The following is a 16630-nucleotide window of genomic DNA, read 5'->3' as shown; positions in this document are numbered from 1 at the left end:
TTGGGTCTTCTAGAAGCCCTACTGGGTTGGCTTGACCTGGTCCAATGACGGACCAATAAACTTGGTTCGATGGGGCTGTAACACTGTTCACCTAAACAGTAACATGAACAGTGTTTTGGTCTTTCCTTCTTCATGTTTTGATCTACATCACCCAATCTAATTAAGAAACTAAATAAATCTAGAAAAGGAAACTAATAATTCATAATAGCTATAAAATAGGAACTTCCTATAAAATCTAGCTACCATTCATCAAAATAGAAACTTCTATTTTAGTGAACAAAATAAAAATAGTAACAAACTGGAATTAGAAACTCAAGGAAATAGAAACTTAAGCCTACTTTCTAAATATGAAAATAGAAACTATACTTTGGTAGCATTAGGATAGAAGGTTTCTCCACTTGATGGGTCCACAAGATCTTCTAAAAAGCATCCCTACACAAGGTAAATATGGACAGTGATACTGTTCACATGAACAGTACTGTGAACAGTGTTTGGCCTTTTTTTCTTCATATTTCGATCTATATCAACTCCCCCCCACTTAAAAAATTCGTCCTCGAGTTTTATAAAATTTAGGGATGAGCTTGGTGTGGTGCACGTCTAGTTTCAACCCAAAACAATACTCCGGCTGCTAACGGGAGTTTGGAATGTAATCTTCGAGACGGGGAGCTTTGTCTTCAAAATATTCAGGTGGGATCACGAACTCCATGTGATCAACTTCAATATCATCTGTCATGTCCATGTGGTCTTCCACAATTGTGTCTTCGACCACTTCAAACTCTGATGCAACGTAGAGCTCTTTTGGTTCGTCTTCCTGGTGGTTCTCAATCAGTTCAGTTGATTCTTCAACCAGCTTGTCGATTGTAGTGTCAAGTTCCACATCGTCAATTGCCTCAACTTTGCTTGCTTCAAATTCTTCAATGTAAGCCTCGGCATTCAAAACATCAAGGGCTGACTCTTCCTTGACGTCTGAAATTTCTGGAATGTCTTCCAACATTAACCTCAACTTCATGTTCTAGTTCACTGATTGGAGGTTCTTCTCTTGTTGCTCTTCCATCTCCAAAACTTCGACGACTTCCATGGTAGCATCTGTTGGAGGTGGAGGGCGGTGGAGACCAGATGTGGTTTTAAACGTTTACTCAAAAGAGGTCATTCGGTCTATTAGTTCCTTTACGCTCTCTTTAAGTGTAAGTGCCTTTTGGGGGTAATCTTGTCGAAGGGAGAGCTTTCTTCGCATATGTTCCAGTAGGTATTTGTTCTTCAACTTGTACTCATCTCTTCCCAAGTCCTAGGTTCACATCTTCTAGTTCTGAGTCTCTCTTCATGGAGTTTCCACCATTGTCTAGCATGACCAATTAATCAGGAGTGAACAAACCTAAGCTTCCGCTCCTCTGTTGGGTTGTACCAGTCAAATTATTCCTTTAGAGAATCTAACCAATCAAGGAAGAATAATAGATCCCTCTGTCCAGTAAAGTAAGGAACTTCTGACTTCATCTTCTTTGTATTAACATCAACCCTTGGAGGTGATAAGCTCTGATACCAAATAATGCAAACTCAACCTCGAACCAGGGAAGAACCAGTGAGAGATCAATTGCAGCCCGGATCAACACAATAAGGAAGAAGAAATTGAATATAAGTTATATAACCGAAACTTCATTGCTTTTTTTTTTGTTTATACATGAAAGAAGAAACACAAAAGGATAAGAAGAAGAAGAAGGGGATATAGGAGGGATAGGATCAGCTCTCTCAACCAGGGTCTCTTAGCCCACCATCCTCTCACCCAGGGCCTCTCACTCGCAGTCTCTAACAGTTGCCGCGTTTGACAGCTTCAACCATAACTCTTTTCTGTTCAATCTCTGTCCTCTGCTCAGCCTTGTACTCTGATTTATAATAACCCAATTACGAAGCAACCCCGTCCCAATCTAATTAAGAAACTAAATAAATCTAGATAAGGAAACTACTAATTCATAAAACCTATAAAATAGAACTTCCTATAAAATCTAGCTGCCATACATCAAAATAGAAACTTCTATTTTAGACAACAAAATAAAAATAGTAACAAATTGAAATTAGGAACATTAGGAAATAGAAACTTTGGCAGCCTTAGGATAGAAGCTTTCTCAACTTGATGGGCCCACAAGATCTTCTTAAAAGCATCCCCACACAGGGTGAATAGTACTGTGAACAATGTTTGGTCTTTTTTTCTTCATATTTTGATCCACATCATCTAGTTGGGAAAGTAGTAGATGAATCAATCTAGGAGATTTTATTTTTCTGTTACTATAAAAAGTAATGTAACCAACACCCTCTGCGATTTGGACTGATTGGAATGGATTAGTTTCCTTGGTAATTGCTTATGTAGTTAATACAACAACAACAACAACATCATAGCCTTATCCCAACTAAATGGGGTCGGCTACAGGATCCTAGAAGAGACAGCAAATTAATAATAAAGAAGTAAAGGGGGGGGGGGGGTATGCGGATCACACAGAACTTCAAACGTAAATCTCCACTTCATCAACCCTATTTTAATCCTTTGGGCAATGTCGTCATCTACGTCACTCTCCTTGTTTACGATTGATCCCAGATATCTAAAGTGATCACTTTGCGGGATCTTTCTCTTATCAATATGCACCACCTCACTATCCGTCCCAGAGCTACTAAAGTTACACACCATATATTCGGTCTTAGCTCTACTTATCTTCAGACCTTTTGATTCCAAGGTTGTTCTCCATAGTACCACTTTGGCGTTAATCCGTGCTTTTGTCTCATCTACCAAAACTACGTCATTTGCAAAGATTATACATCATGGGACCTCATCCTGTATGTCTCTGGTTAAGTCGTCCATGATAAGCACAAACAAATAAGGGCTTAAGGCTGATCCTTGGTGTAACCCAATTGAGAATGGGAATTCACTACCTTGCCTCCCCACCCTCCCCCCCGCTATTCTCAAGTTAGTTACCACATCAGCATACATATCTTCAATTTTGTCTACGTATTTACATGACACCCTTCTCTTCTCTAGAATATTCTAGATAAGCTCTCTGGGGACTCTGTCGTAGGCTTTCTAGATCAATAAAGACCATATGAAGGTCTTTCTTGCCCTCTCTATATCTTTCTATGAGTCTCCTCACTAAGAAAATTGCCTCCATTGAGGATCTTCTTGGCATAAATCCGAATTGGCTTTCCAAAATAGTAGTCTCCTTTCTCAGGTGAGTTTCAAGAACCCTCTCCCATAATTCATCGTATGACTTATTAACTTTATGCCTCTATAATGATTACAATTCTGAATATCTCCTTTGTTTTTATAAATTGGGACCACAATGCTTCTCCTCCATTCATCTGGCATTTTCCTAGTGGTCATAATCTTGATAAACAACTTGGTTAGCCAGGATAAACCACAAAGTCCTACATTGTTCCACAGCTCAATTGGGATCTCGTCTGGGCCTGGAGCTTTGCCTACTTTCTTCTTTGTTATCTCTTCTTTTACTCTAGGCATCATAAGTTTGAGTATATATCTACGCGAAGAGACGTCCCTATGAATGACGCTGTCTGTAGCCTTGTCACTCGTGGAGTCTTCGTTAAGGAGCCCGTAGAAGTATTGTTTCCATCTCTCTTCGATGTCCTCATCCTTTATTAGTAATCTGCCATCCTCACTTTTAATACATTGAACATGGTCTAAATCTCTGGTCATCCTTTCTCTCACTTTAGCTATCTTAAAAATAGCCTTTTCCCCATCCTTATGTGGTTAATGCAATCTAAAAATCTAGATTATGGATCTCAGATGCAAGCATGCCCAATGATCAAATATGTGATCAGGTCCGAGATAAGGGGAGTAAATATGTTAAGGGAAGAAATCAGATTGATGGAAGGGGAGGGAAGAGAGATGAGATTGGTCTTCTTTGGAGGAAGAAGAAAGAAAACGTGTAAAAGAAGAGAGGAGAAGAGAAGAAATCACGCATGGAGATTCCAATCCCGAATGCATTTCTCAATAGCACCAAATCTCTTTAAAAAAACTCATATTTTTTATTCAAATCATCTCTAAATGATGGGGGTGTACAACATATGTAAAGACCTAAATATCTTAAATGGACTCATAAAAGAACTCCTAATCACATTCACATACTCAATGAAGTAAATAAACTCAAAATAGAACTTTACCTAGCTATTAAGTATTCTAATCTAACTCAAACATTCAACTGAACTACTAATCCCGTGTACTAACTTTATCCTCACTCTGGCTTATAAATTAGGTTTAATTACAATGAGATCCAAGAAAAAAAAAGGCCTAATATATAATATAGTTAACCCAAAGGTCAATTTCAGATCATTAGACTGCCACTAACACCTTGTAAGCTTTGTCCTCCATACAGGATTAATTCTATGCAATTGCATCAATTCCCCCGGTGTTGAGAAAAACTCGCCCTCGAGTTTTGTAAAGTTGAAGAATTAGCTGTGTGATGCACATCCAGCTCCAAACCATAACAAAACTCTGGGAACTCTAGAATGTTAGGAATGTAGTCTTCAAGTCGTGGAGCTTTCTCTTCAAATAACTGTGGCGGAATCACAAACTCCATCTTTTCATCTTCACGAGCCCTATCAATCGTGAATGGTGTGTTTAGGGAGTCCCCCAAAATTCTTGGCTTTTCTGCTTCAGTAGGTTGAGGGATTGCACTGCCTTCTTGTTTTAGATCATCCTAAGGCTGCGCTGTTGGTGCCACTTCAACCAGCTTTAAGGAATTATCATGTTGCAACCCTGTTGAGCTTCCAACCGTTGTTAACCAACTCTGATGATGTGTTTTGAAGAATCAAACACCTCGCAATAAGCACCATCAAAATTCAATAAAAATATCATCTTCAGATTCAATGATGATTTCATTGGTCTTTGATAACATCTCCACCACAGATCGCAAGACGAAATTGTCGCTTTGCCCTTTGTCAATGAATAAAATAGCAAGTTTTCCATTGGGCAAGCATATTCTAGTCTTGAACACAAATAAATCCATGCCCAGGTTTGCTCTGATACCGAATAATGCAATTTGAAAATCCAGATTATTGATCTCAGATCCAAGCATGCCCAATGATCAAATATGTTATTAGACTGAGATAAAGGGAGTAACTAAGTTGTTAAGGGAAGCAATCAGAATCGATGGGATGGGAGTGGAGGGGAGGGTAGGGGAGTGATGTAGATCACAAGTCCATATGTACCCGCAGGAACAAGCCCCAAAACCAGCCTAGCAAGGTTGTGGATTCAACTACTGTGAGAGGCAGGCTGGTCTGATGATGTGACAAGTTTCTGTTGGTTCGATGGAGCATCACCCAAGGCCAGCCCCAGCCCAGAGAGAAGCATGAAGAACAAGACAAAACAGACTTTTAAAAAAAAAAAAAAAAATACTGTTCACATGAACTGTACCTGAACTACTGTTCACGTGAACAGTGTTATGGATCAATAAGCCTTGTATGGAGAAGGAGATCCAAGCAAATATTTGATATTCTGTGGGCCCCACTGAAGATAGCAAGACAAGGCAGATTTTATTGCTGATTTAGTTACTATTTACTTAAGTTTCTATTTTTTGTTTATACTTAAGTTTCTATTTTTTGTTTACTTTCTAATTTTATTTCAGTTTACTTAGTTAAGTCAAGTCTTAGATTACTTGGTGTACAAGTCTCAATATTCTCTTGTAAGAGGCTTATAGTAGTTTTCTTTTTCGTTATTTTCAAATTTTCAACTTTCTACTTTGTGAAACTTAGGCCAAGCTATAAATAGGCCCCATCGGTTGTACTTGAATCAGAATTGGAGAATAGAATATGTGGCCAAGCTTGCCATTGGTTATGGGAGAAATTCCATATTTCAATAGCTGGGATAGCTATGGGTGAGAGGCCCAGGCGCAGAGAGCCATTCCCCTACCCCCCTTCTCTTCTTTATCTTCTTCTCCTTTCTTCGTATCCTTTATGTTCTCCATTCCTATATAATAGAAAAAGCAGCAATAAAAAAAAAAGAGTTTCAGTTATTTAATTTGTTCCTTATTGTATTGATCCTGGCTGCAATCGATCTCCCGTTGGTTTCTCCTTGGTTCGAGGTCTACTATTGCATTAGGGAGGGGAGGGGAGGGGAGGGGAGGGGAGGGAAGGGAGATGAGATTGGTCTTCTTAGGAGGAAGAAGAAAGAAAACGTGTAAAAGAAGAGAGAAGAGAAGAGAAGAGAAGAAATCAAGTATGGAATATGAATCCCGAATGCATTGCTCGACAACATCAAAACTCTTTAAAAAAAAAACTCATTCTATACTCAAATCATCTCTAATTGATGGGGCTGTAGAACATGTTGTTAGAAGCCCTGTAGAACTGAATGCTTGGGTGATCAATATGGATCACCGAGCCCCTTTATTTATATTCAAAGAGTTACAATAATCCTACTAGGAATAGGAAAGCCTACTAGGACTAGGAAAGCTTTCCTAATCCTACTAGGAATAGGAACTAGGAATACCTAAATAAGAATCAGCTAAGGGAGAGTAAACATAAACATAAAAACGGGCAAGTATACCCCTATTAGGTAGTAATTATTCTAATATTCCCCCTCAAGTTGGAGCATAAATATCAAACATGCCCAACTTGACAAGAATAGGATGAAAAACTTTTCCACCTAATCCTTTAGTGAACATATCAGCTAGTTGGTTAGCAGACTGCACAAAAGGAACACAGATCAACCCTTCTTCCAACTTTTCTTTGATAAAGTACCTATCAATCTCCACATGCTTTGTACGATCATGCTGAACAAGATTGTGAGCAATACTAGTGACAGCCTTGTTGTCACAATACAACATCATGGGAAGACGAACAGAAACACCAAGATCTTGCAATAAGCCTTTGAGCTATAGCAATTCACAAATACCTTGTGGCATAGCACGAAATTCTGCCTCGACACTAGACCTTGCAACTACGTTCTACTTTTTACTACGCCATGTAACAAGGTTTTCACCAACAAACGAGCAATAGCCAGAGATGGAATTTCTATCAGAGGATCCAGCCCAATCAGCTTCGGTATATGCTTTGATACGAAGATGGCCATTCGGAGACAGAAGAATTCCTTTTCTCGGGACTGACTTCAAGTAACGGAGAATTCAAAGAACCGCATCCATGTGTAGCTTCCATAGGTGTATCAGAAGGATGACACCCTAGCATTTCAGTCTCGGTCAGCAAATCTAGGATGTACTTCCTTTGAGAAAGAACGATGCCCTTAGAAGATCGAGCAACTTCTATCCCTAGAAAGTATTTAAGGTTTCCCAGATCTTTTATTTCAAATTCTTGGCCAAGGAAAGTCTTCAATTTGCTGGTCTCATTATTATTATTCCCGATGACCACAATGTCATCCACATAGACTATGAGAATTGTTATTTTTTCACCATTCCTTTTTATAAACAGGGTATAACCCATAAAAACCATAGCCTTGTGAACCGTCCAAACCATGCACGGGGTAACTGCTTCAGCCCATATAAAGCACACTTCAATTTACACACTTTGTATACTTCCTCCTCAAGCTCTCCATGGAGGAAGACATTCTTCACATCTAATTGTTGCAATTCCATCTCAGATTTACTGCACAAGATAGTAGTACTCTGACAGTGTTCAACTTTGCAACTGGTGCAAAGGTCTCTTGATAGTCGATCCCATAATTCTCAGTAAATCCCTTTGTCACCAATCGTGCTTTGTATCGATCCACAGTGCCTTCTACCTTCTGTTTCACCACAAACACCCACTTACATCCAACTGGTTTCTTTCCTGGAGGAAGAACCACAAGCTCCCATGTATCATTCTTTTGTAAGGCTTTCATTTCTTCCATCATTGTTGCCTTCCACTTTCCATCTGTAAAAGCTTCCTGCCTATTTTGGGGAACATGAACAGAAGAAAGAGAAGAGACTAACGTACAGAAGGATGGAGAAAGGGAATCATAAGAGACTACATGAGAAATAGGATGCCGAGTACAAGCCCGAATATCTTTACGATGAGCAATAGGCAAGTCAGGAGAAGAGATGTTACCCAGAGAACGATCTGGTTCCAGGGCCGGCAATAGGATTGGTACTGGTGCTGCAATGGATGGTAGATGCGTGTTTTTGGAATGTCCCCTGTGGTAGGTTTTGAGATTAGAATCATTAATTTTCTTCTGAAATTCCCTAATGATTTGTTGGACTGGAGTCAACTCCCTCTGAAGGGGATTTTCAGCATCATCTAAGTTCTCCCCCTGGGGAAAATCCTCTCTGTCTTCAGTAGGAGGGAGGGGAGGAGCAGAAGGCTCAAGAGGGGTGGGGTCAATATTCGGCTGGTTCTGTATAGGTTGCTCAACCAACACATCTTCCCTGAAAGTCTCCCCCTGAAGAGGTGTAGATGGATAATAGGAGAGAGCTTCATGACAGATAACATCTATACTGACCAAGGTACGACAGGTGGGGGAGGGGGGGGGGGGGGGTGGTAACATTTATAACCCTTTTGGGATGAAGAATATCCCAAGAAAATACAACGGACGCCACGGGGTTCAAGTTTGCCTGGGGATCTGGTATCCCTAGCATAACAGACACAACCAAAAACCTTAGGTGGAACGACAAAGGAGGAATATCCCTGTAATAAAGTAGCAGGGGTTTGTGAGTCAAGGGCTCGGGTGGGCAGCCTATTAATGAGATAGGTTGCAGTAAGGACAACATCTCCCCAATATTGGGAAGGAATAGAATGGGCATACTTAATAGCCCGAGACACCTCAAGGTGGTGGCGGTTCTTCCTTTCAACCACAGCATTTTAGGCTGGGGTATCGACACAACTGGTCTAATGGAGGTTTCCATGGGCAGCAAGATAGTGGTGGAACCGACCAACCATATATTCTTTGTCATTGTCACTCCGTAATATCTTGAGAGTGGCATTGTATTGGGTCTGAACTATCTTATGAAAATTTTGAAAACAGGAGAAGATGTCACTTTTGTTATGCATTAAATAAACCCATGTACTCTTAGAATAACAATCAATAAAAGAAACAACCAACGATGGCCTTTGAGGGAAGGTTTTCGGCTAGGTCCCCAAACATCAGAATGAACAAGATTAAGAGGAGAATAATTTCTTTTAGTAGAAATAGAATAAGTGGAACGATGTTGTTTGGCCAAAACACAGGCCTCACAAAAAAAATTGTCCTTATTACACTCTTTAACTAAAGCTGGAAATAAAAAAGACAATGTGCCTAAAGGGGGATGACCTAGTCTTTTAGCCATTGTTGAAGTTCAGAAGAGACTAATGAGCTTTGATGAAGAGGAGAAGGAAGTAGTGGTGGTGAAGTAGGACTCCCATTATCAAGCAGGTACAATCCACCATGCATCTTACCACATCCAATCGTCGCCCCCATTGCCAGATCCTGAAAAACACAATGTGAAGGGAAAAAAGTTTCTTTGTAATTTAAATCACGGGTAAGACTACTGATGGAAAGAAGATTAGTGGTAAATTTAGGGATATGTAAAATAGATGATAAATTTAGAGAAGGAGAGCAATTGATAGATCCTTTCCCAGAGACAGAAGAGAGAACCATCAGCCACTTGGACTTTATCTTTACCAGAAGTAGGAGAATAACGATAAAATAGGCTAGAGGATCTAGTCATATGATTAGTGGCACCGGAGTCTATGATCCAGGGAGAAGAGACTATCGATGCACAATGACCAACAAAAGAAATGCCTGAGTGGGCTAAATTTGAACTTGGAGGGTTGGAAGAACTGGTAGGAGTCAATGTAGTAGAAGTAGCGGAAGCTTGTAACATACGACGGAAAGCCTGAAGTTCATCCTTAGATAGTCCAGTGTCAGTAGGAGAAGTAGTAGTGATAGCCTTAGTATGATTAGCTTTGTTTTTCGATTTCTGGGCAGCACACTTAGCTTCAAAGTCGGCTGGTTTTCCATGTATCTTCCAACATGTGGCCTTAGCGTGCCACAACTTACCGCAATGATCACATTTGACTGCTGCCTTTTCAGACTTAGAATTTCCAGCAATAGGAGGAGTAGAACCAGTCCCAGTGTGTGGAGCTGATCGATCCGGAGGTGTAGTATTAAGCATAGTTGCACGTCGTCGATCTGCAATATGAACCAATGCATAGGACTGTTCCAATGTAGGGAAGGGATTCTTGCTGAGAATCTGAACTGGATCCTATTCAACATTAAGGCTAGCCAAAATATCATAAACCCTAAATTTATCGACATGCTTCCTGTACGCAGCAATGTCATTGGTAGTAGTGGGCTCATAATCAGAGTAATGATCAAGTTCTTGCCGGCACTTGCGAAGTTCAGTATAATATTGAGAGATAGTCAACTTATTTTGTTTAGTGTCATGAATTTTTTTTCTTAACTCATATACCTGAGCATCATTCCCAACCTCGGAATAGGTATCCTTTGCGGCCTTCCATATTTGGGCAGCAGTGTCAAGGAGAAGATAACTGGGTGCAATGGAAGAATGCATAGAATGTATATGATAGGACATTACTATAGATTCATTAGATAACCATCGAGTCAGGGCAAGTCCTTCTTCAACAGGTTTGGGAAGACTGCCTATAAGGTGTCTTGTATAGCCACGGCCAGCAATAGAAAGGTAGGTAGACCTTGACCACATCAAATAATTAGTCCCATCTAGTTTAGTGGGATAAGCAAAAGGAAGGTACTCTGGACGAGCAAATCCATCTGAGTCAGCTGAAGTAAGATCAGACATGATGTTGAAAGTGTAGAAGACACGGGTTTTAAAATTCCCACAAATTGAACCGTCAGAATATTCTCAAACTTGGATCGAATTCTCTGCAGGTAGTATGGATTAAGTCCTCAAAAAATCAGCAACCTCTGATGAGTAAATAAAAAACCCTAGCAGGGCAGTTGTCAGAATCGAGTAGAGAAATGGGTTTTGAATGTCCAGAAATTCCAGTAGTCAGACTAGGTTGAAACTGAGGTCGAGGTTCCCTCTTGTAGTAGAGAACAAGTCCTCAAAATATGAGCTGATTCTGATGAGCCAATAAGAAGCCCTAATTTCAGCAAATTGGGCCAAAAAACTATTTGGAGAGAAATCGCAGAGCTGAATCTGTCTTTGACTTGATCCAATGCTGCAGTCTTCAAACAGGAAGGGGTATGTACCAGGAATAGCAGGAACCAATCTCCAGGAAAAAACAGAAATCGATCTTCAGCTTTTGGGGTAAGAACACGTTCTCCAATGGTGGAGGGAATCTGCCGACAGTAGGTCACACCTGTAATCTTCAGTCTTCAATGAGTTGAAGTTGAGGGCAGCATCTAAATCTCCATTAGATCACCTCATAGGTGCTGCCCTGAGTGAAAGAGAGGAGCCGAGAGTGGTGGAGAAGGGAGAAACCAGAAACCGCGGGAGGGGGGAAGAAGAAAAAAAGAAAAAGAACTTTGAGAACTCCTTCCTAGATCAGATTTTGCTCTGATACCATGTTAGAAGCCCTGTAGAACTGAATGCTTGAGTGATCAATATGGATCACCAAGCCCCTTTATTTATATTCAAAGAGTTACAATAATCCTACTAGGAATAGGAAAGCCTACTAGGAATAGGAAAACTACCCTTGCCAATTCAGACTAGGAATACCTAAATAAGAATCAGCTAAGGGAGAATAAACATAAACATAAAAAAGGACAAGTATATCCCTATTGGGTAGAACTAATTATTCTAACATATGTAAAGACCTTCTAAATTTACTAAATGGACTCATAAAAGGACTCCTAAACACACTCACACACTCAATGAAGTAAATAAACTCGAAACAGAATTTTGCCTAGTTCCATGCACCTAACAGGGGAAGGATCAGAGATGAAAGACTATTAGGGTTTTGGGAAAACCTGCTAACATGCACCTCCAGAGCTCCTGCTTGCTAACTTGCACCCTTCTAAGTCGCATCTAAAATAAATATTCATGCCAAGATACCCTTGTTGATGCAGATAAATCATATAAATAGGCCCTGACCTGGCTAGATAAACAAGACCCCATTAGGAAGGCGAGACCAAGAAGACCCAGATCCACGTTTGGCCTCTAGTTCCAGTAGGGTAGTTAAGGTATTTTACTTTTTATTGGGGGTATTTTTGTAAACAAATTTATTATTATGGGGTCTTTAGCGGCTGGTGATAGGTATTGGAGTCCAGTTTAGTTCAAACTCTATTTCAGTTTTAGATTGTGATAAGGAGTTTAGTTCAAGTCTGCCTTTACAATATATATATATATACATATATGTAACCCCGTTGATCTAACAGTTATACAGCCTTCCATCTTTATCATTGCTTGAGTATCAAGCATGCAATCCTTATCTTTCCATTATTATCATTGCTTGAGTATCAAGCATGCAATCCTTGTAATCTCTGTAATCTCTCTCAATCATATCTCTCTCTATATGGTAATGGTGATTGAGTTTCCAACTGGTGGATTCCTCTCACCTTCACCTATATATTCACAATCTTGTAATCTCTCTAAAGCTATGGCAATATCTCTAAAGCTATGGCAATAATATCAATATCATATCTCAACATGATCCAACATAATTGAATGAGTAGAATAGATTTTTTTTTAAAGTTGCTGCTGTTGCACAACTGCTGGCCGGTTGGCTCTTCTTCTTCTTCTTCACTCACTGTCGATTCTGATCTGGTTCTCTCCTTTCTGTTGTGTTCTTTCCAACTTCTCTCCCCTATTCTCCTTTACTGTTCCTTCTTATTTCTTCTTTTTTTCTACCTGGTTGTACCCTCTTTGAACCAATTTTCTGTTCATTAGATTCTCTCAGATCTCTCTCAATAGTCCCTAGTTTGCATTCTAACTTGGTAGTTGAAGTTCTGTAGTTAAGATCTGCTGAATTCCGGTTTCAGACTTGAGGTTGATCTTCTATAGATTGCAAGTTCAAAACTATGCCCTGTTTCTAGAAATTCTCTACAAGAGAACCATCACGCCATTTAAAGTTCCTTTAAAATATTATTTTGTGGTTTTAGGACAATCACTAGAGCTGTGCGATTTCAATGAGTTACAGTTCTGTTGACTTGCTTTGGGAAGTTACAGTCATCTTTCCTTGTCCCTGTTTAATGTCTTCTTCCTCTTTCTAATTTCTGAAATTAATAAACCATTTACCCATAAATACATTCTCTGGGTACTATTTGGTAAATCCAGAATAATTCATTTTTCTGAAAAAGTGCATTAAATTTCTGGATTTGATTTAATTTATCAGTCTTCTTCATTCATCCCTATTGATTCTGGTTAATAGTGTGGTTCCAGCACTTCGTTGTGTTTTTAGATTACATTCAAGACTGGTATCCACCACCCCTGCTTCTGCAGTTATAGAAACTAAAAAAGACTTTGATGTGGCACATTAGTCACATGAATCTGTTTGGCATATCAGCCATGTATGTATCAGAGAGAGAGAGAGAGGCAATTCTCTGACGAGCAGATGTGGAAGACCCTAGGTTAAATGTTTGTAATATTTGTTTCAATGCATCGAGGGAAAAAGTTTTAAGTGAAGGTTACCAACTTTTCATAAAATGGCCAGGATTTTAAGATACTCATGTACATTACCTATGCATATGCATACATGCACCAGACAACTATTAGGAGGTCTAGAATAACTGACTCACATTTCTGCTATTCAACTGTATTTTGTACTTCCTTATGTTTCTCATAACATCTACTTCAATAAATGCCTTGCTATTAAGAAGACTGTTTGTAATTTCTTCCCCCCTCCAATTTAAAGGAAAGGAGAAACAGAAAAGGAGGGTCCCCATTGAGTAAATGAATTAATAGTAGTAGTACAGCAGTTGGAGTTGAGTTTACTTTTACCAATGGATGTGTATCTGATGAAACATCTTTCGTTCCCCTAATATTGAATTATTGATGCATATACTGAAAACCATTTTACCCAGAAAAAATTGTGTCCTTCGGATAATTAAAAAAATTTCAGGTTCACGGCGGGTCTAGTGGAATCGGCACATTTGCAATTCAGATAGCTAAACACCTAGGAGTGAGGGTATTTGTCACTGCAGGTCCAATGGCACTGAACCCTAGAACTCATGTTTACAATGTCTATATTATCCAGGATTCTCATATTGTAAAGTGCTTTTGTCTATTAGGGAGTGAGGAGAAATTGGCTTTTTGCAAGGATCTTGGAGCTGATGTCTGCATCAATTATAAGACTCAAGATTTTGTTGCACGGGTGAAGGAAGAAACAGGAGGAAAAGGTCTATTTCTTGCCCGATATTACGGGCTAATTGAAACTTTTGTTACTAATAGTAATCTTGCTTCAAAACCTTGCAATTCCTGGATGATTACAAGATTTGGGACAGTCTTTTCTGTCTCACTTCCTGCTTGCTGGTAGTGGAGCTTAGGCCTCAAAACGTTTGATGGCAGGTGTTGATGTTATTCTTGACAATGTTGGAGGTCCCTACTTCCAGCGAAACCTCGACAGCTTGAATGTTGATGGCAGGCTTTTTATCATTGGCTTTCAAGGTGGTGCAGCTACGGAAGCGAATCTTGCAGGCATGCTTGGAAGACGCCTTACAGTGCAAGGTATTTCAGATTTTACTTTGTTTGGCCTGTTCCTTGTTAATGTGGTTTGATGTAGTGTATATCTGAAGGTAATCAATCAGAATCCCAAGGTGACTAATTTTGGGCAAGCAACGACCTGTCTATTCCTGATCATTAGATATGAATAAATATGTGTCTTCCCTGTTCATGCATGAGCATTAGTGGGACCGTTTAACCAATTCATTTGAAGTATTTTGAGCTTGTGTTTTAGATAGTATATTGCTCACGTGCTAATGGAAGTTATATTCATGCAGCTGCGGGCTTGAGGAGCAGAAGCCCTGAAAACAAAGCAATAATTGTGTGCGAGGTGGAGAAGAATGTTTGGCCAGCAATTGCCGCAGGCAAGGTAAAACCGGTGGTTTACAAGTCCTTTCCATTGTCTGAAGCAGCAGAGGCTCATCAGCTAATGGAAAGCAGCAAGCATATTGGGAAGATACTGCTGGTTCCATGAGCATTTTTAGATTAGGCCAACCTCTTGTGAGTATATGTACCTACAAAACCAATGTGTGAATTGTTGATCTATGAGCAATTTTATCTTATTTTCTAGTTTCTATCATTTGAGAAATAAAAGCAGCCTTGATCAGGATGGCCGTGTAGACATAATCCAACCTCCTTAAGGTGTTGATCTATGTAAAGGTTTACCTTTTCTTGTTTCTGTATCTGAAGCCCAACAGATGGTGCTGTATTGCATGATTGCAGTTTGCAGTATCAGTCACACCCAAGCAAAGCTAGAAACACCAACAGGCTCATACACCTTAGTTTGCTACATCATGATTCATGAGGTATACTTGCAGTTTATTTAAGAATTAGTGGCAAAATTAGAAATACATGAGAATCGTTTTGCTGTTGTTATGAAAGTTATGACATGGTGCCACCCACGTAATCTTGGTTGTGTGGGCCAAACCTGGAATCTTTTTGCCAGTAGGAAAAGTAACTTGCTTTTGATACCACCCTTGAGTAAGAATGAATTTTATTTTAGTTCATACCTAATTAAGATAATTCAATACTTATAGACGACCTTGGGATTGAAATCTGTATTCTGGATCTAGACAGAGATATGAAATGCTTAAGCAATGGGTGACAACCCATTCTAGCCCACCACCCTCCCATCTCGGGTCCCTCTCAATTAGGCCAACCCCTCATCCCTTCTTACCAATACCTCCCATCACCGTTGTTCCTCAACCATCAACAACCTACCTTCTCAAAGCAAACTGAAGCGTCTCAGAATGACTGATGAAGAATCAAATCCTTCCAACACATAAATGGCCCAACCAAAGCTTGAGGAAGATGTTTCTATTTTACTGCAAGGCCCCATGGCAGCTGGGGGACAACAGTCCCATGGGACATCATGAAAATCATGGCCTGGAGCTGTCAAGGGTTTGGGGGACCTTTCATCATCCCCCCGTTCTGATAACCCGGATATAATATTCCTAATGGATAATAAAGCAAAGTCTCAGAAAAATTTCACGTGCACACATGCTCATCCCATGTCATTCCCTTGCATAAAAGACACTTGCCTCATAATCAACCTCTTCAACCCTTTGCATACAGCCTCTTTTGCAATAATAAACTACACTGGCGACAGAGGGTCCCCTTGGCACAACCCTCTCTCAACACCAAAAAAACCAACCGGACCTCCATTCAAGAGAACCGAGATTCTCGTTGAAGAGAGTAATTGTTTCAGCCACATCACCCATCTATCACTGAAACCAAATTTGTGCAACACTTTAAAAAAAAAATCCCAATAAAGGGAATCATAAGCTTTCTGAACATCCAGTTTCAGACCGATGCCCCCACCTCTAACAGCCTTATGCATTACATTAGCCAGCTCTAAAGCAAGGCCAATGTTTTCAAAAATCACCTTCCCCTTCTGAAACGTCCCTTGCTCCTCTGAAATAATCTAGGCAGAAACTTCCCCAATCTATTTGTCAAGATTTTAGAAATAATCTTGCAAGAAAAATTACCCATACAAATTGGACGGAACCGGTCCAGGGAAATAGCCCCATCCAGCTTCAGAATTAGAGACATGAAGCAATGATTCATACCTTTCAGTACAGTGCTCTCCC

The 16630-nt window shown here is 39.8% G+C and overlaps 1 protein-coding gene across 1 annotated transcript in view; it reads left to right on the top strand.

Moving 5' to 3' along the window:
* The window catches only part of LOC122649000 (quinone oxidoreductase PIG3-like), a 31881-nt gene extending 16658 nt beyond the window's left edge, over positions 1 to 15223 (top strand). The window contains exons 3-6 of the mRNA XM_043842342.1: positions 13942 to 14023; positions 14111 to 14218; positions 14388 to 14546; positions 14819 to 15223. Of these exons, the coding sequence (XP_043698277.1) occupies positions 13942 to 14023; positions 14111 to 14218; positions 14388 to 14546; positions 14819 to 15015 (546 nt within the window). The 3' untranslated portion in view covers positions 15016 to 15223. The remainder of the gene's footprint in view (positions 1 to 13941; positions 14024 to 14110; positions 14219 to 14387; positions 14547 to 14818) is intronic.
* The last annotated feature ends 1407 nt before the right edge of the window (positions 15224 to 16630 follow it).

This window comes from Telopea speciosissima, chromosome 1 (assembly GCF_018873765.1).
Source record: "Telopea speciosissima isolate NSW1024214 ecotype Mountain lineage chromosome 1, Tspe_v1, whole genome shotgun sequence".
Taxonomy (NCBI): domain Eukaryota; kingdom Viridiplantae; phylum Streptophyta; class Magnoliopsida; order Proteales; family Proteaceae; genus Telopea; species Telopea speciosissima.
This window is presented reverse-complemented; position numbering and strand designations above follow the sequence as displayed.